A 27244-nucleotide genomic window follows, 5' to 3' on the forward strand; every position below is an offset into this window, starting at 1 on the left:
ATCTATGCTTGACAGAAAAAAAAAGAGAGATTTTCTGGTTCATTCATTCAACAAGCACCTGCTCTGTGTCAGGCCCTGTGCTGAGTGCTGGGGATACAGAGCTGAATAAGACATGGTCCCTGCCCTCAAGGAGTACTCGTTTTAATGGAGGAGATGGACAAGAAAGCAGCTGTTTCAGTGCAGTTGGTAAGTGCTGTGAGACACGTGTGCAGGTCCAGGAGAGCCTAGCAGAGGAACTGGCCAGTCTCAGAGTTGTGACTACCTGATCCAGAGACCTCCAATTTGAAACTTACTCTTTTCCCCATGCTTCTTTTGTTCTGCTTTACTGCCAGCCTTTTCTTGGCCTTTTAAGTTTTATTCTACAAAGTAAAGTTTACCTACAAGGTGAAGTCAGTGATCAGAAGCGCCTGTCTGGCTATGGTAGTTTGTTGTTATGGAGAAGGAAATGGCAACCCACTCCAGTACTCTTGCCTGGAAAATCCCATGGACGGAGGAGCCTGGTAGGCTACAGTCCATGGGGTTGCTAAGAGTCGGACACGACTGAGTGACTTCACTTTCACTTTTCACTTTCATGCATTGGAGAAGGAAATGGCAACCCACTCCAGTATTCTTGCCAGGGCCGGAGGAGCCTGGTGGGCTGCCGTCTATGGGGTCACACGGAGTTGGACATGACTGAAGTGACTTAGCAGCAGCAGCAGTTTGTTGTTGTTTAGTTGCTAAGTCGTGTCTGACTCTTTTGTGAGCTCATGCCTTCAGCCCGCCAGGCTCCTCTGTCCATGGGATTTCCCAGTCAAGAATACTGGAATGGGTTTCAATTTCCTTCTCCTAGGGTTCTTCCCTACACAGGGGTCAAACCTGCATCTCCTGCTTGGCAGGCAGGTTCTTTACCACTGAGCCACCTGGAAAGTCTCCTACATTAAAAGCCATCATAAAATATACAGGCTCTGGAGCCAGATGGATGTGGATTGGAAACCCCCAGCCCTGCCATTTGTTAATTATATGACCCATATGACTGCATGTTTCTCAGCCTTGAATTCTTTATCCCTAAAAAATGTGATGATAATTGCTATCTCATATAGGGTGATATGAAGAAAGAATGTAATAAAGCATGTTAAACATCATCAGGTAATTTAAATATCTTAGCTAAATGACTGAAAATATGTTTATAACATGAGAGGTTTTCAGTGATGATTAACAACTAGCATTCAGTAATGCTTTACAGTTTCAAAGCACTTTCATAAACATCCAGATTTATTTATGCAGCATTTATTGAGCATGTATTTTATACACTAGGAAATGAGCTGTGTACAATCCAGTGAGAAAGGTAGTAAGGGGTTCCTGTGTTAGGACTTAATAAACTTGTCTCAAGTTAATATGACTTATCTGGGGTTACCCAGCTACTAAACCTCACTTCATCCAGCTTCCTCCTAAAATGCTGTATCCTTTCTGCTGTGTCTTACTCCCAGCTGATCATTGCAAACTCTGGATGGTGGAGCTTCTGTGGTCTTTGAAGGTGGACACTGCAAGGTGTTTGGGTCCCTTTGCTAACCTGAGAAGTCATTACACCCTTGCTTAGCCGCAGCAGGGAGGCCCAAGCAGGGACCTTGAGCATCTTCCCTGAGGCCCAGCAGAGTGATAGTAACCTCGTTGGCTCTCAAGAGCCAGACAGACTTGCTGAGTTGTTCTTAAGCTCTCCTTGCCGGTAGAACAGTAGCCCGTGATATAAGGTACCTATGTCCACAGCATTTAAAAGGCTCTGGTACATTCTGGGAACTGTCTTTCCTCTCCGAACCTACTTGCAGTCAACCAACCAGATTCCATACTTCTTTTCATTGGATCCTAGGGAGCATGGCCCCTCTTTCAGGAGAATCTCACACCCCCATCCAACCCCCACTCCCCAACCCACACCACCATCTCACACACACACACACATATCCAAATAAAGGTATTCTTTGAGTGCCTCCTTCCTTATCCCTTCTCCTCCAAGGGGGAAAAAATTCAGAAGCAAACTCATTAGACATCATTCATTTTGTTATTGTTCTATGGGTTAGAACAAAGCAGTATTCAGATTAACCATGCTCAGTTACAAAAGCCTGTAGCTAATTCTACCTCTTATTCATCTCTCCTTGAATCCTCTTTCCTGACAAGAATAACTGTTTCCTTCTGAGCATAGCTGTAGTTACTGGTTTTCACTTCCTTATCCAGCTGACCTAAATTTGAGATGACATAGTTGTCTGAGGTTAGGCAGGCATTCTTTGTTTGATGTTGAAACCTCCTTTTAAAAAAAAAATAATTGAAGGATAATTGCTTTACAGAATTTTATTTTCTGTCAAACATCAACATGAATCAGCCATAGGTGTACATATATCCCCTCTGTTTGGAACCTCCCTCCCCATCTCCCTCCCATCCCACCCCTCTAGGTTGATACAGAGCCCCTGTTTGGGTTTTCTGAGACATGCAGCAAATTCCCGTTGGCTGTCTGTTTTACATATGTTGAAACCTCCCTTTAATGCTCCCTTTTCTTCCCTTGGTGTGAGACCGGGAAAGTACAAATACAAAATACCTCCCTGGTATGTGGAGGTGTTTTGCAATTGAGGGGGAGTGATCAGCCATGTATAGTAACTGCAGTTGCTCAATATAAGTCCTAAGCAAAGAGCCTGATGTCCCCATTGATGTGAGAGAGAGGACTTCTGGTGATCCAGAGGCTCCTAGGCCATGTTTCTGTGTCTGCATTACTGACTTTCTCCCCTTTCTCCAGGTTGGTGTATAAGTGGTTCCTGCTGGTCTATAAGATCAGCTACGCCACTGGCATTGCTGGCTACATGGCTGTTATGTTTACCCTCTTTGGTCTTAACTTGTTATTCAAGTGAGTACCCTTTGCTTTTGTTTTTGCTAGTGTTTGGGGAGAAGGAACTGGTGAGATGTACCTTTGTTCCTGGGTACATCCTGAGTATTAGCAAGAGGAATATGGCACTTAGGATAGGTGACTTGGGCTGTGGAGGATGGGAGGATGGGTGACCCCTCTCTGATTTTGTGCTGGCAAAGAGAAAGGAATGTCTTGATAATACAGAATTAAGAGTCTCAAATCATTGGTTTTGCTTTCTAAGAATTTATATTTTAATGGAAAACTATAATAACAAAAATAAGCATAGGAATGATTATAGCCAGTTACCCGTAACTCCATCACCCCAACAGAACCATTTTCCTTTTCCATGTGTGTGTTGTTTCTTACAACATCCACTCTACCTTAGTGGTCTTATGTTCAAGGAGAGTAGAAGTTGGCAAACTATGTCCTATGGGCCAAATTGACCTGCCTTCAATTTTTATAAAATAAAACATTTCTCCCGAAACACTCACTTGTTTACACATTGCCTGTGGCTGTTTTTGCAATAAAACAGCAGAGTTGAATAATTGTGGCAGAAACTTTTAGGGCGATAAACCTAAAATACTTACAATCTGGACCTTTACAGACAAAGTTTGCTGACCCCAGGCTAGACAGTTGAACTCATGGAACAGTTGGTTACACCTGGCAGCAGATCCACCTAGAACGATACAAGACTGGAAATAGCAAGGCAGTGCCTGCTGGAGTCCTTACAGTAGTCCCAGGGCTGAGATGTGAGGGAATGAGACCACACAGATGAGTCTGGGAGCCACCCAGGCCCAGAAGCCGCACTTCTCCAAGGAACACATCAGGTTTAAAACTCCCTGGATCCAGATACTATGTTCTAATCACAGATGAGGTTTAACAGAAGCACTGTTGCTTTGTAACACAGCTGACATTCTGCCTTTAAGAGATTTCTCAGGAGGCAGAATTAACCTGTGGACTGTTAAGTCTTGCTCCACTGTTGGGCACGTAGGTTGTTTTTCAGTGTACTGCTGCCACAGATAACATTGCCGAGTTGCTTCCTTAAGGATACACGACTAGGAGTGGGATTCTGGCTGTTACTTCCTATTGTCATAAGCTTTTCAAAAGATCTGATTCAGCATACAGGTCCCCTCCCACCCCCCCTGCTCATTAGAGCAAAAGCCAGATAATCCTGTCCTGGACTCTGGGACAATGACTATGACAATCATAATGACTCTGGGACTGGAGGGTACAATAAGTAGGGCAGAAAAGGGTAGAAATGTGGTTTCCTGGCTGAGGGAATGGGTGCTGTAGGCTGTGGGTCTTGAGGAATTCTAAGCCTGGGACAGTGTGTTGAAGCTAGAGATTTAGGATTAAAATTTAAATTCATGACCGCTGACCTCTTCCCCAAACCGAGTACACTGTAGGCAGCAGTTTCTGGTACTGAAAGACGTCAGTCCTACTTTATATAGTGAGAGGACAACCACGGAATTCTTCCTTCCAGGTGTAGTATAGGCTGAAAGAATAAATAGGTGCCACAGATACTTATAGGAATTTATCAGTGAAGAGTCATTAGGGCTCATCAAAGAAAACCCAGATTCCAGATAGCTTCCTAACCTTTGTGATTAAAAAAAGTAAAAACCAAGATTCTCCATGTTTTATGTTATGTTTTTAAAGGTATTTATTCTAGAATTATAATTTCTTCTTTGATAAACTACATAAGGAGGAAAACATACTTGAGAATCTTGACCATTTTTATGCTGCTAATTAGGTTAATTGGTGTAAGACCATGATATCAAATTACAAGATTGGTGGGCAAATTCAACTTTCTGAGATAAATATAATTTACAGTCTTAAGTGAACATATTCAGTTCTTCATACAAATGTTTTAACAAAGATAGTTTTCTTTAATAAACATTTGAAGACTCAAGTTTGCAAATTATTGGTCCATGAAATCACTAAAACAAACTTCCTAATATTATAGGCATATTGTCCTTATTAAGAAGATTTGGACCAAAATTTAACTTTGGTGACATGATACAGAATATGTGTAGTTGCAACATAAACTTGTATGTAACGGGTATGTGTATATTTACTAACTGTATCTTTTTTTTCTAAAGGTATGGTTAGGAAGCTTTTTTTTTTTGTAAAAGGCCAAATAAATATTTTAGGTTTCATGGGTCAAAAGGCAAGATTTAGGATGGTTTATAGGTATTTACATAACAAGAGGGAAAACGCCTCGCTGCCCCATGTATTTGCCTGGGTGAACTGTCTCAGATGGTGGGCATTCTGTGTGTCCACTTGCCAGCAGGTGAAACATTCTCTAAAGGAGGGGCCTGATGAGGGCGGGTGAGCATTGTGATCAGTTTCAATCTGCTCCAGTGACACCCAGAGCCTGCTCTTCTCCTCCCTCCTTTTGAAGGGCTTGGCCATTTCAACTTAAGCAACTTGCTGGAGGTGAGGCAATTCATTAGTGAGTTGCTCACTTCCAGACCGAAAATCGCCCTGTTTGGTGTGCAGTGGTTGCCAGTGGTGGAGTCCCCAGTATGTAAGTGTGAATCAGAGCAGAGCCTAGGCCGCTGCAAGGCGTGGGCATCAGTCACAGGAGGCAGGCACTGGAAACCCCGTGAGGAAATGGGCAGAAGGGGATACTCTGACTTGGTCTTCACAGCTTCCAGTCCTCGCCTGTCAGGAGGTGCCCACAGACCATATGCAAACAGGCTGGACTTGGTTTTAGTTTGCCAATACTTGCTCTACTCTTGAGGCTTCTAATTTTAGGCACTGCCTTATGTGTCCCAGAATAGTAATGCAAAGCAAGTGCATCTCAGGGCAAGGCTTATAGACCATACTGCTTCCCTTACAGGATCAAACCTGAAGATGCCATGGACTTTGGCATTTCTCTCCTCTTCTATGGCCTCTACTATGGTGTTCTTGAGCGGGACTTTGCAGAAATGTGTGCAGACTACATGGCATCGACCATAGGGGTGAGTTCACCTGGGCTTTTATTACTGCCTCCTGCCACCTTCAAAGAGTTCAGGATAGCATCTCTTGTTTGATGGAAGAGATAAGCCATACAAAATCCTTCAAGATGTGAGTGGTATATATGGAGATTCCCTCTTTAAAATTTGGAAAGCTAGATCTCAGAGGTACCCTGGAATTTTTAACTCTAAGCCATAAGGTAAAAGTCACTTTACCCTACAAGAAGTTGAGAGTCACTCAACAGATACTTATTTAATGTCTCCTGTGTCCCTAAGCACATCTAATGTGCTTAGATTAGAAAGGTGCACAAAAATAAACATGATTATTGCCCAAATGGAGTTTACTGTCCATTGGGTATTAAAGTAATGGGTATTAAAGTAATTAAAAACACCAATAAATTATATATGATACATTATATTATAATAATATATAACAAAGTTATATTATTAGAAATTATAACTAATAAATATTATCAAGGGAGGTTCATGATACTATGAACAAATACAGTTAACAGCATTTGATCTAGTCTTGGGGCTCAACAGTGGCTTCCCTGATGTGACTTTTAAGCTGACCTGAACAATGAGTGGGAGTTAACCAGATGAAGTGAAAAGTGAAGTGTGTACCAGGTAGAGGAAATAGCATGTGTAAGAGGTCTGTAGTGGGAGAAAAGGTGAGAATTTTGAGGAACTAAGGCTAATGTGGTTGTGGGGCTGAATTATAGTAGAAGTGTCTAGAGAAATAAAGGCTAGACTAGAAAAACCCATATAGGCCAAATGAAAGATTGTGATTTTTATACTTAAAATACTAAGGGGCTAATATAGAAAATGGTAACATCATATTTGTACTTGGAAAAGATCATTCTGGCTGCTTGGGTAGAGAACAGATCGGAGAGGGGTCCACAGATCAGTGTGACCCACTATGACTATTTAAAGAGACAGTTGCAGTAGTTTGCACAAGATGAAGGCAGCTTGGATTAGCGTAGAGATGGTGAAAAGGGAGAGAAGTGGACTGAGAGGTATTTTGGAGGTAAGTTTGACAGTACTTGGATATAGATTGATCCTGGGAACTGAAGGAAAAAACAAGAAGAAAAGAAAAGTAGGTACCAAAGCTGACATTTGTGACTCAAGCAACTCCTCGGATACTTCACTGAGATAGGAAATGCTGCGAGAGGACCAGGTGGAGACCATGCAAAGATTCTTCAAGCTTAAAATATAGGTAAAGTCTAAGAAACCCAACTCAATATCCTTACTCTTTTTTTTTTTCCGCAATGGAAATATGTTTGTTGTTTTGTTGTTTGTAGAAATAATGAGTTCTTTTTGAAATTGTGTGAACAACACAGAAGTGCTCCCCATCTTGGTATCATTCCATTAGACCCCGCCCCCCAAAAAAATATTTCCAAGTTTAATAGACATTTCTCCAGTTCTGTGCTGAAATAATTGTGACTCTGGTGTGTGGGGGCTGAAGGGTATTCCGAAGTTCTTTCTAGGTCGAAGTTTGGCAAGTTGGAGAGAAGTCCTAGAACATCAGGGAAGTGGGTTCTCCTGCTGCCTCCACATACAAGTCCTAGCTTTTAGGCAGGGGATATCAGTGGAGACCACCTGAAAAGAACAAGAAAGGCTTGGCACTGACTTCATGTGAGGCACTTCAGGACCTCTTGCTGAGCTTGTGGCAGTTTTGCAGGTGCGACCTCTTGGCTGTGCAAATTTGTATGTCACAGCTGCTATGATCTCATTTCTGCCTTGGGCTGGTAGGCTTAGGGCAATTCAAATTAAACAGAAGATTCAGCTATCACCTTGGGTGTGTGTGCTAGTCACTCAGTCATATCCAGTTCTTTGTGACCCCATGGACCGTACTCTGCCAGGCTTCTCTGTCTGTGGAATTTTCCAGACAAGAATACTGAAGTGAGTTGCCATTCCTACTCAAAGGGTTCTTCCTGACCCAGGAATTGAATCTGCGTCTCTTGTGTCTCCTGCATTGTCAGGCAGATTCTTTACCACTGTACCACCTGGGAAGCCCTATCACCTTGCATAATGTCACCCAAGTACAGTTTTGGGTCTGGGACTTTGTGTGTCAGTATCGTGGGACTCTTTATCTTTCCTATAATGGATTAAATAGAAAACAAAGTGTATTGGATTTTAGACAGCTTATTAGATTCTTTTCTGAACAGCTGTCTCATGTTTTAGCAGCATCTCACTTTCTCTTATCTAGTTGTGTCTTCAGCTGTTCATTCAGCTAGTTCACTCCCTGAAGAAATTTCCAGACCCTAGATTGTCTAATTACTCACTTTACTTTCTAATTACTCACTTTACAGCAGCTGTTCACTAAAACTGTTTCCTTCGGTGGCACAGCCAGTTTTTCAGAGAGTCTCTTACTGGAATCCTGTCCTTTACCCTCTAGTGATTTCTTCTTCTTTTTCTATTTTTACAGGACAAATTCTCTGATTTTCCCAAGTAGTTGCCAACTTTATCTCAAGGTTATTATCAGCTGCCAATTTAAATATAGCCTTTATTCCCTCCCAGGTGGGTCCCTAATGACTAATCTGCAGAATCCCTTTTCTGTCCAGGTGGAGCTAAGCTCAGAATTGATCACCAAGTTAGCATCTCCTCTGGGAGATGGAGTTATTACATTGGCCTCTGCAAGATGGGATTTGGCCTGGGCCTCTTCCCATGTTCTTGGGAAGAATTATTGGGTACTCTAGTGATTGTAAATGATAATCCTTCGTAAGATAATTCCCTAATAATAATAAATTCCAGCTTCACCAGGAGACCTGGTGGGAGAATTTCTCGTTAGGGTGGAGACTGCCTCACATACTAGCTCTTGACCCCTTATATTCTCCTTCCTTTCATGGGATGTCACTAGTTACCCCACCACTCCATGATAACAGTCTGTCCCAAGGGTAAACCACATACCTCACTGTACCTCTTAGCACAGAATGTAAGAATCAAACAATCACAATGGACTTTATTAAAGAGTTGAGGATGAGAGCAGGAAAATAAAGTGTGAGCATCTGAATGAGGTTGATCTGAAGTACCAGGTGGCCTGCTCTCCAGGGCATTTAGACCCTGCCTCATCCAGCTCAGCTTGTGTCAGTGTACTGGGTGTCATCTTAGCACCCACAACCTGGAATCCACACCTGAACAGTGACTGTCCTCCAGATGCCAACACCCAGAGCCTGTGTTCTTGATAAAAATAATGCTGCCCCTCCTTTATACCACAGGCTAGTCTTCTGAATCCTAGTATCTTACCTGATAGCTACCTCTCCCCTAAGTAATTGACATTGAGAATGGCTTTCCCTTTCAGAGGAGCCACTGTAACCAACTGTCTCTTTCAGAGGAGTCACTCTGAAAATTCCCGTCCAACAGAATGTGACCTTACTGAAATAGCAGTTTGCTTTTTCCCCAGGGTCCCATCCTGGGGGTCATAGGAATACTAGGATGGCCTGTGATAGTACCGGGTGAGTCACCAGGAGTTAATTCATTTAATTCATTTTTCTGTTTTTAACTGTTTTCCAGTTCTTTTGGTAAATATTGATGAGATTTAGTAACAGGTCTTCTGCTAGGGCTCAGGATGCCAGCAGATTAGATCAGATAGGAATGTGGGAGAAGAGACTCCAACATGAGATTAAAGGGACCTACCTTAGAATTCTCTCCAACCCTGAGAATTTCAAAGCTGTTGTTATTTCTGCCCACTTTGGTCAGATGGGCCTTGGTCTGCTCAGAAACACATAGGCCCCTGAATCATGACAGCCTGAATTTCAAGAATATTCCTGGGGCTTCTTTGGTGGTGGAGTGGTTAAAAATCCACCTGCCTTTGCAGAGGGTACAGATTTGATCTCTGGCCCAGGAAGATTCCACATTCCACAGGGCAACTAAGCCCCTGTACAACAACTACTGAGCCCATGCACACCTAGAGCCTGTGCTCTGCAAGAAAATAAGCCACCGCAATGAGATGAGAAGTCCAAGAGCTGCCACTGTAGAGTAGCCCCCGCTCGCCACAACTGGAGAAAGCCCATGTGTAGCAACAAAGATCCAGCACAGCCAAAAAATTTAAAACATAAATAAAGAAGTTAAAAAAAGAATATCTGTGGTCTTGAAGCCAGAATCTGATCAGTGCTTTGGGGAGGGTAATTTGAGGAAGTTAAGAGGCAGCAGCTTTCTACTCATTCATTAGCCAACTCATTCATTTATTTATTCAAGCAACAGTTATTTATCAGTAGTCTACAGTGCACAGAATGTGACCATGTGCAGCCTTTACTAGCTTCATTGCTCACTTTCAGTAGCAGCCCTAGCTTTATTTTTAAAAAACTGCTAAAAATACACATACCGTCTTAACCATTTTGAAGTGTACAGTTCAGTAGCGTTAATACATTTACATTGTTCTTCAGCTGTCACTATCATCCATCTATAGAGCTCTTCATTTTGCAAAACTGAAGCTTTATACTCATTAAACAATAATTCCTAATCTCTGCTCTCCCTAGCCCCTGGCAACAATCATTCTGTCTGTCTCTATGAATTTGACCACTTTGGATGCCTGACATAAGTGAACTCATATGCAATATTTGTCTTTTGTGACTGGCTTATTTCAGTTAGCATAATATCCTCAAGGTTTACATTTGTTGTGGCATGTCAGAATTTGATTCCTTTTTAAGGCTACATAATATTTCACTTTGTATCACATTTTCAGTTCTGTTTATTTTTTCATAGTCTTTTGTATATTTGGTGATCACAGCTTCTATCCCAAAGAGTCATAGTTGATTTTGGAGCTGTACCAGTAAGGAACTAGGTCTGATTCATCTCTTGGTCCCCCTCTGGGAGTGGTTTGACCTAAAAAAAAAAATCTGTGATTAATTAATTTCACAATTCCTAGAAATAAAACTATGATGTTTTATAGTTGTATTAAGTATTCTTAACTCCTTTTACACTACTCTACGCTACTCTTTTTAGTTAGTGTAGAGTAGCTCTTTGTTTTGCCTCACTTGGAGAAATTTGTAACTGTTTTGTTGAGTCAGTTGATTCAAGGGACTCTTGGATGAAGTCTGTGTTTTCCAGCTGGTTACTGTGAGGTCATAAGCTTGTGACGGTCAGTTTAGTTTCCACTCACACCCGAAAGTCATGGAGGGGTGGGGCAATGGAGCATTGGGAAATAGGCTTATTTCTGGGACTTCCTCCTCTGTGGGATTGATTGGCAGGCAGGGTAGGAACACATTGTGCTGCATTAGGCCTGGTGTCCCAGCTCACATTTTCTGTCTCCTGAGCAAATTGCTGTGCCTCAGACTTCCCACTTCCTGGAGCCTCAGTAGCCCCAGATAATAGGAGGACAGGGCTGGCTACCCATTCATCTGACTTGAAGTAGTAGTGTAAAAAGAGCTGGGGGGTCAGAGTCAGACAGACCTTGTTTCAGATTCTCCTCCACTTTTAATTATCTGTATACTCTTGAGCAAGTTGCTTTACCTTTCTGATCTTCTTTTCTTAGCTGTAATAATACTGACAGCCTTATAGAATTGTGGTAAGGAACAAATGGGTTAATGTCAAGCACTTTGCAGAGTATCCTGGCCCATGGCAGACACTCAGATGGTGATGATGATAGCAACTACTGTTACCTACTGTATAGTCCTGCTGTGCTACATATTTTATATCTAATCACCTGGAGCACAGGGCCCTTGTAGACTTTGTATTTTCATCATACTCAACACATAAAGCAAGACAGACAAATCATTGACCATGATTGCCAGTTCTCTCTTGATGCCATCTTTTGTCTTAAATCACCTTCAACCACTCTGTGGTATGTAATCTCCTCCACTATAACCCTGGAAGTGGGTATTTTTTTATTAATTATTAATTATTAATATTAATATTTATTCAGTATTTCTGAAGCCAGCTTGAACTGACAGGGAGCCAGCTGAGCCCTGCCACCAACTGTCTGGCCTCGAGTGAGGCTCTCCTCCCTGGCCATTAGTCTCCTCACTAGTTGGAGGGATGGACCAGAAGAGCCCTCGAGGCGTCATGACACACATTTCCTGTGATGGTCGATGGTGTGGATTAGAACGCCTGTATCCTGAGCCACTACTACAGACAAGCTCCTGTGCAAAAGGAGAAATCTGACTCTCTTCATCTGGAGCGCACCCTCTCCCACTTTGAGTAACCTCTGTTTCAAACCTCCACTCTTAAACCTCTAACACCCCTTCCCTCTGCCCTTCATTCTCAGCAGATGATCTTGCCTCCTATTTTCCTGAGAAACTAGAAAGCAAACAGGAATCCCCCCCAATTCCTGACACCGTACCTACAGACCTACTTCTGTCTGCACCTATCTTCTCCTCCTTCCCTCCAGTAACAGTGGAGTAAGTGTCCTTTCTCCCTTCAGAGACCAGCTCTACCTGTGTTCTAGATTCCACACCTCCTGCCTCCTCAGGGACCTGGTGTACCATTGACTTACTTTCTCACCTATGACTTCAACTTCTCCCTCTACTGGGTTCTTGCCTATTAATCATTTAAATATTCTTTTTGAAAAAAATATCCTTTCTTTGACACACTTTCTCTAGCTACTAAGCCATTTCCTGTCATTGACAGCTAAATTTGTGGATAGTTTCTGTTTCCTTTTTGATCACCTTTCACCTACTTCCTGGTCCATTCTAATTGACCTCAAGTCATACCCTTCTTCTGAAGTGACTCTTACTCAGATCACCAGGGACTCTATGTCACTTATTCTGGGGGATTGATTATGATCTCAGCAGTCAACAGCACAGTTGACTCAGCACTTCTTTCTTCTTACAAAGGGTCCCCCCCGCCACCTCCCCACAGTGGCTTCTGTGACATTACCCTGTCCTGGTTTTCTTTCTCTCTGTTATTTTCTGTCTTCTCTGCTAATTTTCCTTCCCGTTAAATGTTACTGTTCCTATGAGCTCAAGGCGAAACCATCTTCTCTATTCTTCACTAGTTATTTCCTCTCTTTTTCCATGACTTCCAGATCTTAATCCAGAACTCTATTCTGAACTCCAGGCCTTTCCTAGTCAGCTGTCTCTTTGGTATCAACAATCGGTCCACTTCTCCCAATTTTTATTGCCATCAAATTAGCTCAAGTTATCACCTGAGCATGGGAGAAGGAAATGGCAACCCACTCCAGTATTCTTGCCTAGAGAATCCCGTGGACAGAGGAGCCTTGGTGGGCTGCTGTCCATGGGGTCACACAGAGTCGGATGTGACTGAAGCTGCTTAGCATAGCATATCACCTGAGCATAGGCCCCCATCATCCGTTGCATTTAAAATATTGTAACTGTCTCTTAGCTGGTCTCACTGAATCCATTTTGGCCTCATCTCCAATCCATTTTTCACATGGAAGACTGAGTAATCTTTTAAACAATACGAGTCTAAAATGAAGCCTTTAGATGACTTCTCATTTAAAGTCCAGAATCCTCCATTTTGGCCATAAGGACTTACTGTTTTCCTCTTTCTTACAGATTTCTTTCAGTTTGTCAAGTGCATCAGGTTCTTCCTGCCCCCGGCCTCCTCCCGTCACTTCTGCCTCTCTTCATCTCACTGACTTCTACTCATGCCTCACCTCTCAGCCTGAAACGCCACTCCTCTGAGGAAGCCTCCTCAGATGACCTCGGCTTAGTTAGGAACCCCTTCACTGCAGTGTTCTTTGATAGCCCTTTGAACGCCTTTTAAATAACTAATTCTTATTTTAGCCTTCTAAGTAATTAGTTCTCATTTTATGTACATTTAAAAAAATTTTTATTGGCGTATAGTTGACTTACAGTGTTGTGTTAATTTCTTCTGTACAACACAGTGACTCAGTTATATATATATATTCTTTTTCATATTTTTTCCATTGTGGTTTGTCACGGGATGTTGAATATAGTCCCCTGTGCTATACAGTAGGACTTTGTTGTTTTGTCATCCTATATATAATAGCTTGACTCTGATAATACCAAATTCCCATTCCTTCCCTCCTGTATCCTTCCTACCCCTAGGCAACCACAAGTCTCCTCTCTCTGTCTGTGAGTTTGTTTTTGTTTTGTAGATACATTGATTTGTATCGTATTTTAGATTCCACATATAAGTGTTATTATATGGTATTTGTCTTTCTTTTTCTGCCTTACTTCACCTAGGATGGTAATCTCTAGGTCCGTCCTAGAGATTGCTGTAAATGGCATTGTTTTGTTCTTTTTGATGACTGAGTAATACTCCATTGTGTATATATACCATATCTTCTTTATCCATTCATCTGTTGATGGATATTAAGGTTGTTTCTATGTCTGGGCTATTGTAAATAGTGCTGCTATGGACATAGGGTTGCATGTATCTTTTTGAATTGTAGTTTTATCTGGTATATGCCCAGGAGTGAGATTGCTGGATCACATGGCAACTCTATTTTTATTTTTTGAGGAGCCTCCATACTGTTTTCCTTAATGATTGCACCAATTTATATTCTTACCAACAGTAATTCTTACCCTTCTCTCCACACTCTGTCCAGCTTTTACTGTTTGTAGATTTTTTTTTGATGATGGCCATTCTGACTGATGTGAGGTGATACCTCATTATAGTTTTGATTTGCATTTCCCTAATAATTAGCAGTGTTGAGTACCTTTTCATGTGCCTGTTGGTCATCTGTATATCTTCTTTGGAGAAATGTCTGTTAAGGTCTTCTGCCCATTTTTCCATTAGACTGTTTGGTTTTTTGTTCCTGAGTTGTATGACCTGTTTGTATTTTTTGGAAATCAAGCCCTGTTGGTTGCATCATTTGCAAATATTTTTTCCCATTCCATAGGTTGTCTTTTTTTTTTTTTAATGGTTTCCTTTGCTATGCAAAAGCTTATAAGTTTAAGTCACATTTTTTTGTTTGTTTGTTTTTATTTCTATTGCCTTGGGAGAGTGAGCTAAGAAAACATTGTTATGATTTATGTCAAAGAATATTTGCCTATGATATCTGCTAGGAATTTTATGGTGTCATATCTTATGTTTAAGTCTGTAAGCTGTTTTGAGTTTATTTTTGTGCATGGTGTGAGGGTGTGTTCTAACTTCATTGATTTACATACAGCTGTCCAGGTTTCCCAGCACCATTTGCTGAAGAGACTGTCTTTTTTCCATTTTACATTATTGCCTCCTTTGTTGAAGATTAATTGACCATTGATATGTGGGTTTTTTCTGGGCTCCCTGTTCTGTTCCATTGATCTATATATTTCTGTTTTTGTGGTAATAGCACACTGTTTTGATTACTATAGCTTTATGGTATTGCCTAAAGTCTGAGAGCATTATGTCTCCTGCTTTGTTCTTTTTCCTCAGGATTGCTCTGGCAATTCTGGGTCTTTTATGGTTCCATGTAAATATTAGGATCATTTGTTCTAGTTCGGTGAAAAATGTCATGGGTAATTTGATAGGGATCTCATTACATCTGTAGATTGCTTTGAGTAGTATGGCCATTAAATGCCAGTCTCCCTTAGCTGTAGGTTTCCTGAGGACAGAGGCCAGGTCTGTGTTTTTCCAACATTTTAGCACAAGAGCTAGTCGAGTGACTGGTACCTAGTAGGTACCCAGTGTATCTGACGAAAGGAAAGAAGAGTTTGAGTGGCTTGCTCAAGATCATCAAGATAGTAAGTGACAGAGGATGGAGGTGCAATCTGTCCTGACACGCTGTGTGGCCCCTGGAACGCTTTCCATACTGAGGCATCAGGCTCTTGAGGCTAAAGCGGAATCTTCCCGCCTGTACTTTACCTCACTCAGCCGGAGGCCTCCTCATACAGTCTCAGGGGGCTCTGCGAACTGTTGGTTGCTGGGACCTTCCTGACTTGACAGACTCATCTGATAACTTTGTTGAAACATTGTGGGATTTGACGCTGCTGGCCTGTAGCTGCACTAGCTTGCAGGGAGAATGGAGAAGCTAGAGCCCTAATAGAACTTTGCCTCGGTGTCCCTCCTACTCTCATCACCTCATGCAGGTTCTGTCTGATGCTATATCCCTGCCCCAGTATCCTGGGGCAGAACTTGGAGTGGCTTGAGGTTAAGTTCTTCCTCAGAGCTCTCCTGTTCTGAGTTGGAGGGTTCCCCTTTCTCACTGCTGATGCCATGGGCTCGAGTGAGTGGTGGTGTTTCTGTGCTGCACAAGTGTGCAAGGATTTGGTGCCAGAGCTGGGCTCACACTTTTTGGTCTCTCTTTTCGCTGTTGAGTTGATGTGCCTAGAAATACTCAGGCAGGCACATTCAGAGCCATCAGCCTCTTGAACTCTGGTGGAGTCTCTCTCAGAGGTCCCTTCAGCACAAACATTCAGATTCCTGCTTTGGAGAAGTGCTGCTAGTGGGCTCCCATGGGTTTGGCTTTACCCTAACTCTCACTTATCCTTTTGCGCCCTCGATACACAAATCAGAACCTTTTGAATTATTCGCCCTCACTGAGCTAAGTAGCTGCATTTCTGCAGTGTTTAGATGTCAGTGGACGTCTTGGGTAGGACTTGGGTTAGGAGTCAGGGGGTCTGGGTTCTCATCACAGCTAGTTTCTTTCCTTTCTGGGCTTTGGTTTCCCCAGCGATGGGGCTGCTCTGGTGTTCTGTGACAGTAACAAGCTCACCTTGGGCCACTTCAGACATTCTTGCAAGATGGTGAGGGAGGGTTGGATTCTTGGTGCATCTCTGCCTTCTACCCCTGAGGACTTTTGGGAGTCAGGAGAGGCCATTTCTCAGAAGGGCTGCTTGAAGTCAGAGAAGCCGCATGTGGAGTGGAGGTTGTGGCAGATGTAGCTGTGTCCTCCCTACTCCCTGTCCCAGCTCCTTCACGCCCACCCTTCTTCCACTGTTGTCCCTCAACCAGCTAACAGTCTGTGAAGTTTTCAGAAGACACTTGCTTGGAAACAAAAAACAGAGCAAACTCAAGTTAGGAAAATAACAATACAAAAAAGGCTAAGTATAATCTACTTACCTTTATAGGTACAGATCAAATTGTAATAATAAATACAGAAGCCTTTTAAAGAATTTTACAGTTTTGCAAGATATGAAAGTTCTGGAGATGAGCTGCAGATCAATGTGAATATACTTACTGACATTACCAAACTGTATACTTAAAAATAGTTAAGATGGTAAATTCTATATTATGTGTGTTTTACCATCATTTTTAAGACAATGAAAAGGAAAAAACAATAGTTTCAACAAATAAAATTCAAGTCTTTTATTCTTGGGATCAAGGGGAAATGCTATGTAGCTATTGAACAATAAACCACCCGGAAAGTATGCAAAATTTTGAATTTCTTTTTGGAGCATGGAATTGCTATTCACTGTGATTAATCATGGTAATAAATAATCTTTTAAGGTATGGGCTTACCTTTTTTTATTGTGCTTTGCTTTATTGCACGTCGCAGATAATTTTTTGTTTTGCTTTTTGCAAATTGAGGGTTTATGACACCCCTGCATCAAGCAAGTCTGTCAGCACCATTTTCCAACAGCCTTTGCTCACTTTGTGTCTCTGTGTCAATTTTGGTGCTTCTGGCAATATTTTGAATTTTTCATTATTATTTGTTACGGTGATCTGTGGTCTTGGATGTTCCTGTCATAGTTGGGTTTTTAGACATAATGCTGTTGCACACCTAGTGGTAAGTAGAAACATAGCGTTTAAATGCACTGGGAAACCAAAGAATGTGTGACTCACTTTGGTGTGGCGTTCTGGAGTGGAACCCACAATATCTCTGAGGTTTGCCTGTTATATGTGTTCATTAGGGAAAATTTGAGTGCAGAAAAGTGGGCAAAATGAAAAACACCCATTTATAATCCTACGACCAAGACATCACTGGCGTGAATATTCTCATGCATTTCCTTCTGACCTTTTGATTGATTTGCTTGCTTGACTTTACATATGGTACCAACAGTACTGTGCCTCCAATTTCGTACCCTGCTTTTGACACTTAATGTTGTATCTCAAGCTTCAGTTGACTCACTGCCTGTCTAGCCCCTTGAGTGGGTGCCACAATTTATTGAGGCATCCTTCTGTTGTTGGTCATTTATGGTTCTTTCCATTTCTTTGCTTGTTTTTGTTTGCCTTTTTTTTTTTTTTTTTTGCTTTCTTGGGAAAGTATATGTAGCATAAAATTCACCATTTTAGCCATTTAAGTGTGCTATTTCCAAAATTTTTGATCATCCCAAACAGAAGCAATAACCCATTTCCTCCTCTCTACCACTGGTTACCTCTGTTCTATTTTCTGTCTATGAATTTATTTGTCCATTCTATATATTTTATAGAAATAGACTCATGTATCAGTGCAATGTTTATCATTTTGTGTCTGACTTGTTTTACTTAGCATGTTTCCAAAGTGCCTGCATGTTTTGGCATGTATCAGAACTTCATTATTCTTGTGACTGAGTAACATTTCATTGGAGGGATAGACCCCATTTTGTCTATCCATTCCTCTGTTGATGGACACTTGGGCTGTTACCACCTTTGAGCTATTTGTGATTAATGCTGCTAATGAGCATTGGTGTATAAGTGTGTGGCTAGGCCCGGTTTTTATTCTTTAGGAGTATTATCTAAGAATGGAATTGCTGTGTCATATGGTATTGCTATGTTAACTTTTTGAGAGGTTGCCAGACTCTTCGCTTCTTTAGTTATAAATAACATTTAAATGAATATCTGTATGCATGAAGCTTCTTTGATATTTTTTTAAAAGAAATTTCTTTGAATTTCTTAAGGTGAAGTTAATGGGTTAAATGGTGTGGCAGTTTGAGACATCATGCCAAATGCTGTTCAGATGGGTTGAAGCTGTTTTACTGTTGCCACAAGTGCCTGAAAATGTCCTTGTCACCCAACCACCATTGCACCAGGTGTTTCACTGGTGTGCGTCTTGGAGAAGAGATGTTGCCCATCTGAGGGAACCACAGCGTGGCTTAGCTGACGTCGTTCCCTGTCAGCAGCCCTGAACCCTTCTCCCTGCCTGTCTCCTTGCCCTGATGATGACCAGACCAGTCTTCAGGTTCTGTCTGATCTGACTTCCCAGCCCATCTCTGGTCTAGTCCCCATCTTCCCCACAGAGATGAGGATGATTGACAGTGAGATATTCTCCAGCTCGGGATCCCCCACCTGCCGTGTCACGTTCTCTTCAGAAGACCCCAGGCCTCGCTGGTATCGTCCCACTTTGGTTGATTCTCACGTCTTTTCTCTCTTTTCCTCCTGCTCTTCTCTCCCAGTTCTACAGCGAGTCGGGCATGCCCACCAAGCACCTCTCGGACAGTGTGTGTGCCGTGTGTGGGCAGCAGATCTTTGTGGATGTCAGTGAAGAGGGCATCATCGAGAACACATATAGGCTGTCTTGCAATCACGTGTATCCTGCCTGGAGCTCCTGGGCTGCCTCTCTCACCACGTGCACACTCCAGTCAGGGAGGGAGGGGACCGTCATGACCCTGGGCATGCCATCCGGACCTTTGAAGGGAGGGGAGTCACATCTGGGTGATGTCCTCTGATAGGGAAGCCAATCCCAGGGAGTGGAAACGGCTGCCTCCTTTGGTCTTTCTCACAGATGTGAGAAAGTCTTTCTCACAGATGTGAGAAAGTCTTTCTCACTCTTGGGTAAACAGCGTGTATAGCCTGGCCAGGTCAGAAGGGAGCCTCAGCTACACTAGCTGCTGCAAGTTTGGGTCAGTCACCAGGGAGGAGAATCCTCTAACTGGCTCCCTCAGTGTTGGAATCAGGTGCCCCTGAAGGGCACCTCTGACATTTACCACGTCCTTACTCGGCTCCCATCCTATGCCGTGTGCTCTCCATTTTGCCCAGAGTGGCCCTGTAAGGCAGAGTTCATTAACCTCACTTCACGTATGAGGAAGCAGGGCCAGAGGTGTACATCAGCTTGGCCCAGATGATACAGCCGGTAAGAGGTGAAGCCAGGGTTTGAACCTCCCTCCAGAGCTAGGGCCTGGACACTGGGAAGCCCGTCCCGGAGCTGGAGTGCTATCCTCGCTGCCCACCCTTTCCCTTGACCCGTGGCGCTCAGATTCCACGAGTTCTGCATCCGCGGCTGGTGCATCGTGGGAAAGAAGCAGACGTGTCCCTACTGCAAAGAGAAGGTAGACCTCAAGAGGATGTTCAGCAACCCGTATCCTTTCTGGGGTCTCGTTGGGAGTGGGCAGTGGTGAGAAAGTACTGGCATGCATTCAAGTGGGTCTTGGGGTGCTCCTCCTGCCCCCAGTCTGGTACCTGCCCACTAGTCCATTTGGCTTGTGGTCTAGGGAGGTGGGTGGGATGTGGGGCAGGACCAACAGCTCAGCTTCTCACCATTCAGGATCCCTCAAGGGTAGACGGGTGGTGAGAGCAGCTTCCTCCGCCTGCCTGCTTACAGTGCACCTGGTGGCACTGTGCCAGGTGCTTTCCTTCTCTTAGCTCACTCAGTTCTCTAGAGCCTGTGACCTGGGTAATGGTATCCTACTGTTACCAGTGAAACAGTTTCAAGGATGACTAACCTTCTCACGGTGACACACCTAACGTGCGATGCCTCACCTGTGACAGGCGGGGCTGGAGACCAGGCCTGTCCCCTCCACTTTGAACACAGGACCTGTGCTGCTCTCAGCTGCCCCTGCCCCATTTCCCCTGGATCCAGGGACCTCTTCCAGTTGCCCTTTCTCTCTGCATGGGGGTTTTCTGGCCCCTGGATACTAGCTGGGCTTTGGAGGGCCATGGTGTTGTTCCTCTTTATGGTTCCTTGCTTGGTGCTTTTGGAGTCTAGTTCAGTAACTCCATGGTCAAGCTGAGGATCAGGGCTTCTCTTTGTTCTCAGTACTGGGTTGGACTGTGGTTCCTGATGCCCTCAGAGGGACTCCCCACAGTCTTGTGAGGTCTGTGCTTCCGCGGAGCTGGATTCCCAGGCACCCTCTCCAGTGTCTTTCCCGGCAGTGGATTGTAAAGTGGAGAGAAGGGATTCCTCTCCAGGGCCGCTTGGCCTCAGTAGGGCCCCCATGTTCAGTGCCCTTGGATGGGGCTCCTTGGAGCCTCTCTACCAGGAGTTATCCCCTGTGACCAGCCTCTTGCTCTGCCCCTGTATGCCTCTGTCCCCACACTCAACCCCTTCCTTGACCTAGAGAACTTCCCATTTTGGACAAGAACCTTCAGGTTACCATATCTCTTTCCCCATCTTCCCGAAGAAATCTACAGCAGTCTCAGGCTCACTGGCAGTCCCAGCTTAGAGAGGGGTTCACGCAGAGCCCTCTCTGTATATCGGCCATGGAGAGCTTTATTTCACCACTCCACCCTCTGCCTTATCTGTCTGGTCCTCTGCACTGATCCCCTCTGCCCCACTTCCCCCATTCTCTGGTTTCAGCCCTGTGTTCCAACACGGAGAGGTTGGGCGGGGCTTTCTAGAAAGCACCTTTCTTTGTAGGCTGATTTCTGTGAAGCATCTGGAACGTGTAGGCAGACCCTCTCACCCATCCCCTAGGCCAGCCTCAGCAGCTCGAACATGTAGCCTGTTTTCTTTAACGCACTGACAGCTGGGAGAGGCCTCATGTCATGTACGGGCAACTGCTGGACTGGCTTCGGTACTTGGTAGCGTGGCAGCCTGTCATCATTGGCCTGGTGCAAGGCATCAACTATATTCTGGGCCTGGAATAGTCAGGAAGAAGAACATCCACCCACCATGGACCTCAGGGCACTCTCCTCCCTGCCCTCCAAGACCTCCTGGGTGGGAAAGACTCAGAGGGGCACTGGGCCACTCAGGACTCCACCGGCTGTGTCCGGGCTGGGGAGGGAGGTGATGGAGAGCCAGCCAGTGGGGCTGTCAGCAGTGGGGGCTTTTTAAAAGAAAACTATTTTGATGAATATATTTAAAAACCTTTTTTATTGTGGAGCTTAGGAATTGCCCCAGTTCCTCCAGGCCTCACCTCCCTGCCTGAGCAGGGCAGGAGCAGAGCCACAACATTTTTGATGTAAAGGAGCCATCTTACTTCTGGCTGTGAGCCCCAGGCCCTGCCCCCCTCTTCCTTCCAGGCGTGGGGCTCGAGCCTGGTTCACTCAGTGAGGAAGGGCCAGAGAACTGTGGCCGGTGCCAGTGAAGAGCACTGGGGGTGAATTGTCCTTCCTCCCGGTTAAGACCATGGGCGGGCCTTCCCCGCTCGGGGGCCATAGGTTGGTGGAGGCAAGTGAAACCCTGTCATGGCTTTTCCAGTGAGGGAAGCCCTGACCTCGGAATTCCCTGAGAATTTGTTGGGGAACCTGCCCCTAAGCAGGGCTTACTCAGTCAGGAACAGAGACCATCTATACAGAGCAGTGATTGAGGGCCACTTGTGCAAGCTGACGCTCTGCCCAGAAGTGGTGACATGTGCCGAACGCCACTGCCACATCACTTCCTTCCCTGCAAGCCCGAGTGAGCGTGTGTGTCTGTGTGTCTGTGTGTCTGCGGTGGAGGGACTGATAGATGTGAGACTTCTTCCTGTAGTCACACGTTCTTCCCTTGAAGCTGCCAGGGGATTCCCAGCTCAAGGAATATCCTCATGTCAGCCCCGTCGTCCCTGGGTTCTGCCTGGGCCCAGCAGCACGAGTGCTGGGGTGGCTGGGAAGAGGGTCAGGGCCAGGTGAGTGTGGTGTCTGAAAAGGGGTTTCAGGTAGGCCCCAGCTCTGGTCCTAGGGGTTTTGAAGGAAGTAGGAAGGCAAATTTGGACTTTCCACGCTGGGTTCCTAGGGAATATGGCCCTTCAGGTGCAGAAGGAACCAAGCAGGATCTTGTCATCTGTTCTTAATAAAGCTCCGTGAGCTGGGTTGGAAAGCTGAACATCCATCTTGCTTTTCTTCTTCCCACCTCTTTCCTTGTGGTCCCCAGGCCTGCCTGGCCTCTGCTGCCTTTTTGCTCTTCCCATTTGAGAGCTGGGTCCTGCAAGTGGTGGGTCCTGTCCAACATCCCTGAGTGAGATGGCCTGCTGGGCTTCTGTCCTGTCACAGAAGGGGCCCTGGTTCATCACAGGGTGACTGTCCTCACGACCTGAGGTCAGTGCCCTGCTGCAACCACCCCTCTCCCCAGTCGCTCTGTTACCCAACTGTAGCTTGCCCAACATGCCGCTCATGCCCATGGGCCCGTCCTCAGTGGATTGGGGCCTGGGGTCATCCTTTCACTTTTGTCCCTCCTTCCCCCACATTAGGGCTTCCCTAATGTGGCTCAGCGGTAAAGAATTCACCTGCAATGCAGGAAATGTGGGTTCGATCCCCGGGTTGGGGAGATCACCTGGAGAAGGAAATGGCAACCCACTTCAGTTTTCTTGCCTGGAGAATTCCATGGACAGAGGAGCCTGGTGGGCTATAGTCCAGGGGGTCACAAAGTCAGACATGACTTAGTGAATAAACACTCCTCCCCCACATCAGGTCATGTGAGGAGCCAAGGCCAGGCTCTCCAAGGCTCTCTCTCCATCTTTCAACAGTCCTGAGTACCATGACCTCCCAACAGCCCAACTCTGGCCTTATTTACACTCACAGGTAAGAGTCCTGTCTCCTCTCCCTCGCATCCCCACCCTCTTCCCCAGAGGACTGGGCCTCAGAAGCCCCAACAGTCTTGACCTCCCTGCTGGAGACACTGGTGCTCCTAGGGAGGAGCTTCTCTGCGTCTTGCAGCCCAGAAGCTCCTGGGCAGGCGGTGGGGGAGGGACTGAGAAGATGTGAGCTGGAGCCCTGGAGAAGAGGAGTTGACTTTTAGTCTCTGACATCTAAATTGGAAATGTATGGTTTTTACACACACACAACACACTTGAGATTGCAGCCATGTTCCTGACGATTCTTCCAAACCTCATTCCATCTCTTGGCCTCCCTGGCTCTGTCTCCAGCACCCCATCCTCCTGATCCCAGACACTCAGGTCTGGTCCTTCATACCTGCTCTGTGGATCACCAGCCCTGGTCTCTCTGCCCCTGAGGCCACATGTGTGACCCTGACTTCTGTAGCTTTGTTGTTGCTCCAGCCAGTGCTGGATGTACCCACTCCTCCCTGGAAAGCACCCTCTCTTCCCTGTAGGGCCAGTGCTCCAGCTTGTGTTCCAAGCTTGTCTGAGAGGTTCCTGTGGAGGCCGGGATGTGTAGCTCCCACAGTGGGGCTCACGTGGGGCCAGACACAGCCGAACTGAGCTGGGGAGCTCCAAAAGGGGTGGCTTCCAGAAAACAGGGCTCTTCAGGGCTTCTTGGGAGCCAGGCAGGGGGAGACTAGACTTCCTGATGAGCTTAGATCTCTAGCTCTGGCCAAGGAGCTGGGATGACAGAAGTGAGAAGGATTCATGGGGATAAGGGGCGGGTGTTGGGTGGAGGGAGTGGGGAGCCTGAGAAAGGCCAAGATGTAGATGGGCTGGTGTGAGTCTGAAATGGTCCACTTGATCCAACTTTGGGTCCCCAGTGCCTCAGACAGTTGTCCCCTTGAATATAGTGTGACTGAAGGAAGAAGCAGGACTTTTCTGTTCACATAGAAGGGCAGAGTCTTGGGATGGAAGAATTCGTGTGTGAGAGACTTTCGTTAGTTCATGGCCCTGTGCTTGGAGGGTGAGGCTGAGGATGGTTGAAGACCCCAGGCTGATACCACCTGAAGAGCAGGGGGCCTGGGAGTGAGTGAGAAGGTTCCCGGCTGCGGTGAGCTCCAGCTTAGCAGAAGGCGCGGCGTGCAGGGACCTTCGGGACTAGGTGCAGACTGCTGTGGAGTACATGTGTCTGCTGGTGGCCAGAGCCTGCTCTAGATCCCCTGCTTAAATAAAAGTGAAAGTAAAATAGAAGGGGGAGGCAGTGCTTTCCCAGAAGGATTTCACTATCTATCCTGCCCTTCCCAGAACAGCTCTGGCAGCGGAGAGAATTTTTCCTCCCTTTGTGACTAGGTAAGTCCCTGGTCCTCTTTGGGCCTCAGTTTCCATCCTGTAATGAAGCATTTGATTGCACTAGTGACGAGTATAATGTTGATGGTAGGAAGAACTAGGGTGGGGATCCGCCGGCTTTGTTTCTAGGGGCTGGAAGAGCCTGTGCTTGATGCCGGTCCTCCAGGAGTTGTCAGTTGGGACAGGTGGACGGGGCAGAGTGGACAGTGCCTGGCAGCCCCCTGAAAACTCAGACGTAGGAAGGGGCTGTGGAGCCCACAGGAAGGCCGTACTACTTGTGCCTGGAATCTGTAGGAGAAGCCGTTTGTCACGGTTGCCTCCCCCGCCTCCCTAGAGAGGAAGTTGTCACAGATAAATAGAGCAAGGCACGGCAGCTCCTGACACAGTTCATCATGACCATGAGACACAACTGGATTCCAGGTGGGCCCTGGGGCTGTGCATGTACGGGTGGAGGGGGTGGGGTGCGGCCTGAGACCAGAGAGGAGCCTGACCCCAGGTGGGTCCCCTCGGCTGCTGTGCTGTGACTTTCAGCCTCTGGATGCTGCGCTCTGGCTCCATTCCAGGGTCTCCCCGTGCTCCATTCAGAGAGCCAAGAGCCAGGGCTGGAGGGGTTCTTCTGCCCCAGCCGTTCACAGCAGAGCCAAGATTCTGCCAGACTTAATCCTGGCAGCAGCTCCGTCTCCAAGTAAGAGCAGAGCTAGGATGCCGAGCAGTCCCAGGAGGTCAGACAGCTGCTGACCTCTGACTGTCCTCTCCTCAGACCCTAGCCCTCTTCGGGCCCTGCTCCTCTGTGCCCACGTCATCTCCCACCTGGCCGGAGCCACACCTGTGCCTCAGGCCACCACAGCTGCCTCACCTGGGATGGCAAAGGATCTCTGCTCCTCGCGGCCCCCAGCACTCCCAGCAGCTAAGCAGTGCCCAGCGTTGACAGTGACCTGGCCAGCAGTGGAAGTCTCACTGAGTAAGGACCTATTCTAATGGGATGGGAGGGCACAGTGGTCTGAGGGCGGGGCTGAGGGCACAGTGGCACCAAGGGTGGGTTGGCCTCTGAGCATGCACCCTCCAACCCTCTGCCACGTAGCCTGTCACCAACCAAGCAGCTCGGTTGAGCAGTGGGCATTCTCCCTCTCCCACCCAGCATCGCAAGTTGGTGCAGGGCTCAGCTCACAGCTCCCAAAATGCTGTCGTGTGGGATGGAGAGGCCTCAGAAGAACAGGACTCCCAGAGCCCTGACTAAGGTGGCTCCAAGCCCAGCCCTTCCTCCCAGGGCGCACTTGCCCTCTGGCCTTCTCAGTTGAGTGATTGCCTACTGTGCTGCCTCCTTGGCCAGAGCTCCTAGAGTCACAAGCTGGGTGCTAGAAACCCTGGGGCATTCTGAAGAAACAAGCTCAGGAGTCAAGGACCCAGATGAGGGACCCATCCCCAGATTCCTCTTGCTCAGCCTTCTCCTTGGACTTCCCATTCCAGATTCCTGAATCACGGGGCAGGGCTGGCAGACCATGGCGGAGGTGGGAGGGTCTGTCTGCTCTGCAGAAGGACTAACAGCCACATGTGCTCCCTAGATGGAACGCTGACATTGTCCTGTACCGCCTGCAGCCGCTTCCCCCACTTCAGCATCCTCTACTGGCTGGGCAACGGCTCCTTCATCGAGCACCTCCCAGGCCGGCTGCGGGAGGGCAGCACCAGGTGAGGGCGTGGTGGTGAGGCTGGCTGGGGGCGGTCACCTGCTGCGGTCCTCTCACAGCCTCTCCTTCCTCTGCTCCAGGCGAGAGTACAGGGGCAAGTGGACCCAGCTGTGGAGGCCGTTGGTGCTGGAGGAGCTGAGCCCTGCCCTGCGAGATACCAACTTCTCCTGTGTTCTCATGGATCCTGGGCAGACTGTCCAGCGTCACCTTGTCCTGGCCCAGCTCTGGGTGAGGAACCCAAGGGAGGGCGTCCAGGACATAAGGAGCCCTGCTTCAGTGTGGGAAGGAAAGGGTGGGCTCTGCCCACAGCAGCCTCCAGCTGATGTCCACTGATTGCCTGAGCCTGAGGTGGCAACTAAAAGGACCAGGACACAGGCAGGAGAGACACGGCCTAGGGGGAAGTTCTTCCCACCTTGGTCCTGATCCTGTTTGCTTCACTCCCCCAGGCTGGGCCGAAGACATGTGTGCCCCCTGCCACAGGAAGCCCCTCCCTCCAGCCAGGCCCCTCTGCCGTACCATCCCGACAGTGAACCCAAGCTCCACCGCCACCTGGTTGAAACACCACTTCTTTATTGAGGTCCAGGCCACAGTCTGTATCGATTTAATGTATTTGTTTCCTCTGTGGGCTCCTGGGATACGGACAGAGGCTGCTGCTGACCCACAGCTGTATCTCTGTCACCCCAGCAAGGCCAAGGGGGGGCATTCATAAACCATCTTCAATGGCAGCATCTGACGTGTGTCCAGTCACTTATTCTTGAGGCCGTTGTTCCACCACAGAACACGGCTCGTGCGAAGGGGGAGTATGGAATGAGAGAAGATGCCACTCTGAAGACAAAACCAGATTCAGGGACCCAGGCCCTCACAAGAGGCCAGCCCGTAATGCTCCTCAGGAGCAGAGGTCAGAAACAGAGTGGAAGATCCTGTGGCCTCAGAAAGGCTAGGAGAAGG

The 27244-nt window shown here is 46.4% G+C and overlaps 2 protein-coding genes across 8 annotated transcripts in view; both read left to right on the plus strand.

Annotated features, from left to right (window-relative positions):
* RNF121 (ring finger protein 121) overlaps window positions 1–21600 on the plus strand; it is a 77038-nt gene extending 55438 nt beyond the window's left edge. For all 3 annotated transcript variants that reach the window (XM_043906101.1, XM_043906109.1, XM_043906118.1), the window contains 5 exons: window positions 2759–2866; window positions 5709–5829; window positions 18984–19117; window positions 19784–19885; window positions 21273–21600. In XM_043906101.1, the coding sequence (XP_043762036.1) occupies window positions 2759–2866; window positions 5709–5829; window positions 18984–19117; window positions 19784–19885; window positions 21273–21393 (586 nt within the window). In that variant the 3' untranslated portion in view covers window positions 21394–21600. The remainder of the gene's footprint in view (window positions 1–2758; window positions 2867–5708; window positions 5830–18983; window positions 19118–19783; window positions 19886–21272) is intronic.
* Window positions 21601–22741: 1141 nt separating this feature from the next.
* On the plus strand, window positions 22742–27021 carry LOC122696319 (interleukin 18 binding protein). Of its 5 annotated transcripts, none has more exons than XM_043906151.1 (6): window positions 22742–23244; window positions 24570–24614; window positions 24946–25031; window positions 25372–25572; window positions 26174–26297; window positions 26377–27021. In XM_043906151.1, exons 3-6 carry the CDS (start codon window positions 25004–25006, stop codon window positions 26627–26629), a joined length of 606 nt encoding a protein of 201 aa, XP_043762086.1. In that variant the 5' UTR covers window positions 22742–23244; window positions 24570–24614; window positions 24946–25003; the 3' UTR covers window positions 26630–27021. The 5 variants fall into 5 exon arrangements, with proteins under 5 accessions (XP_043762086.1, XP_043762098.1, XP_043762102.1 ...); XM_043906163.1 differs by having other exon boundaries at window positions 24575–24614; XM_043906167.1 differs by having other exon boundaries at window positions 22742–25031; window positions 26377–26524; window positions 26743–27021.
* The last annotated feature ends 223 nt before the right edge of the window (window positions 27022–27244 follow it).

Source organism: Cervus elaphus, chromosome 1 (genome assembly GCF_910594005.1).
Source record: "Cervus elaphus chromosome 1, mCerEla1.1, whole genome shotgun sequence".
Lineage (NCBI taxonomy): Eukaryota > Metazoa > Chordata > Mammalia > Artiodactyla > Cervidae > Cervus > Cervus elaphus.

Bases quoted from the DNA above. Each gene is read 5' to 3' on its own strand.
- LOC122696319 (XM_043906151.1), top strand. From the start codon at position 25,004: ATGACCATGAGACACAACTGGATTCCAG. The intron at 25,573-26,173 runs GTAAGGACCTAT...TGTGCTCCCTAG, and splicing joins AGCAGTGGAAGTCTCACTGA to ATGGAACGCTGACATTGTCC. The intron at 26,298-26,376 runs GTGAGGGCGTGG...CCTCTGCTCCAG, and splicing joins CTGCGGGAGGGCAGCACCAG to GCGAGAGTACAGGGGCAAGT.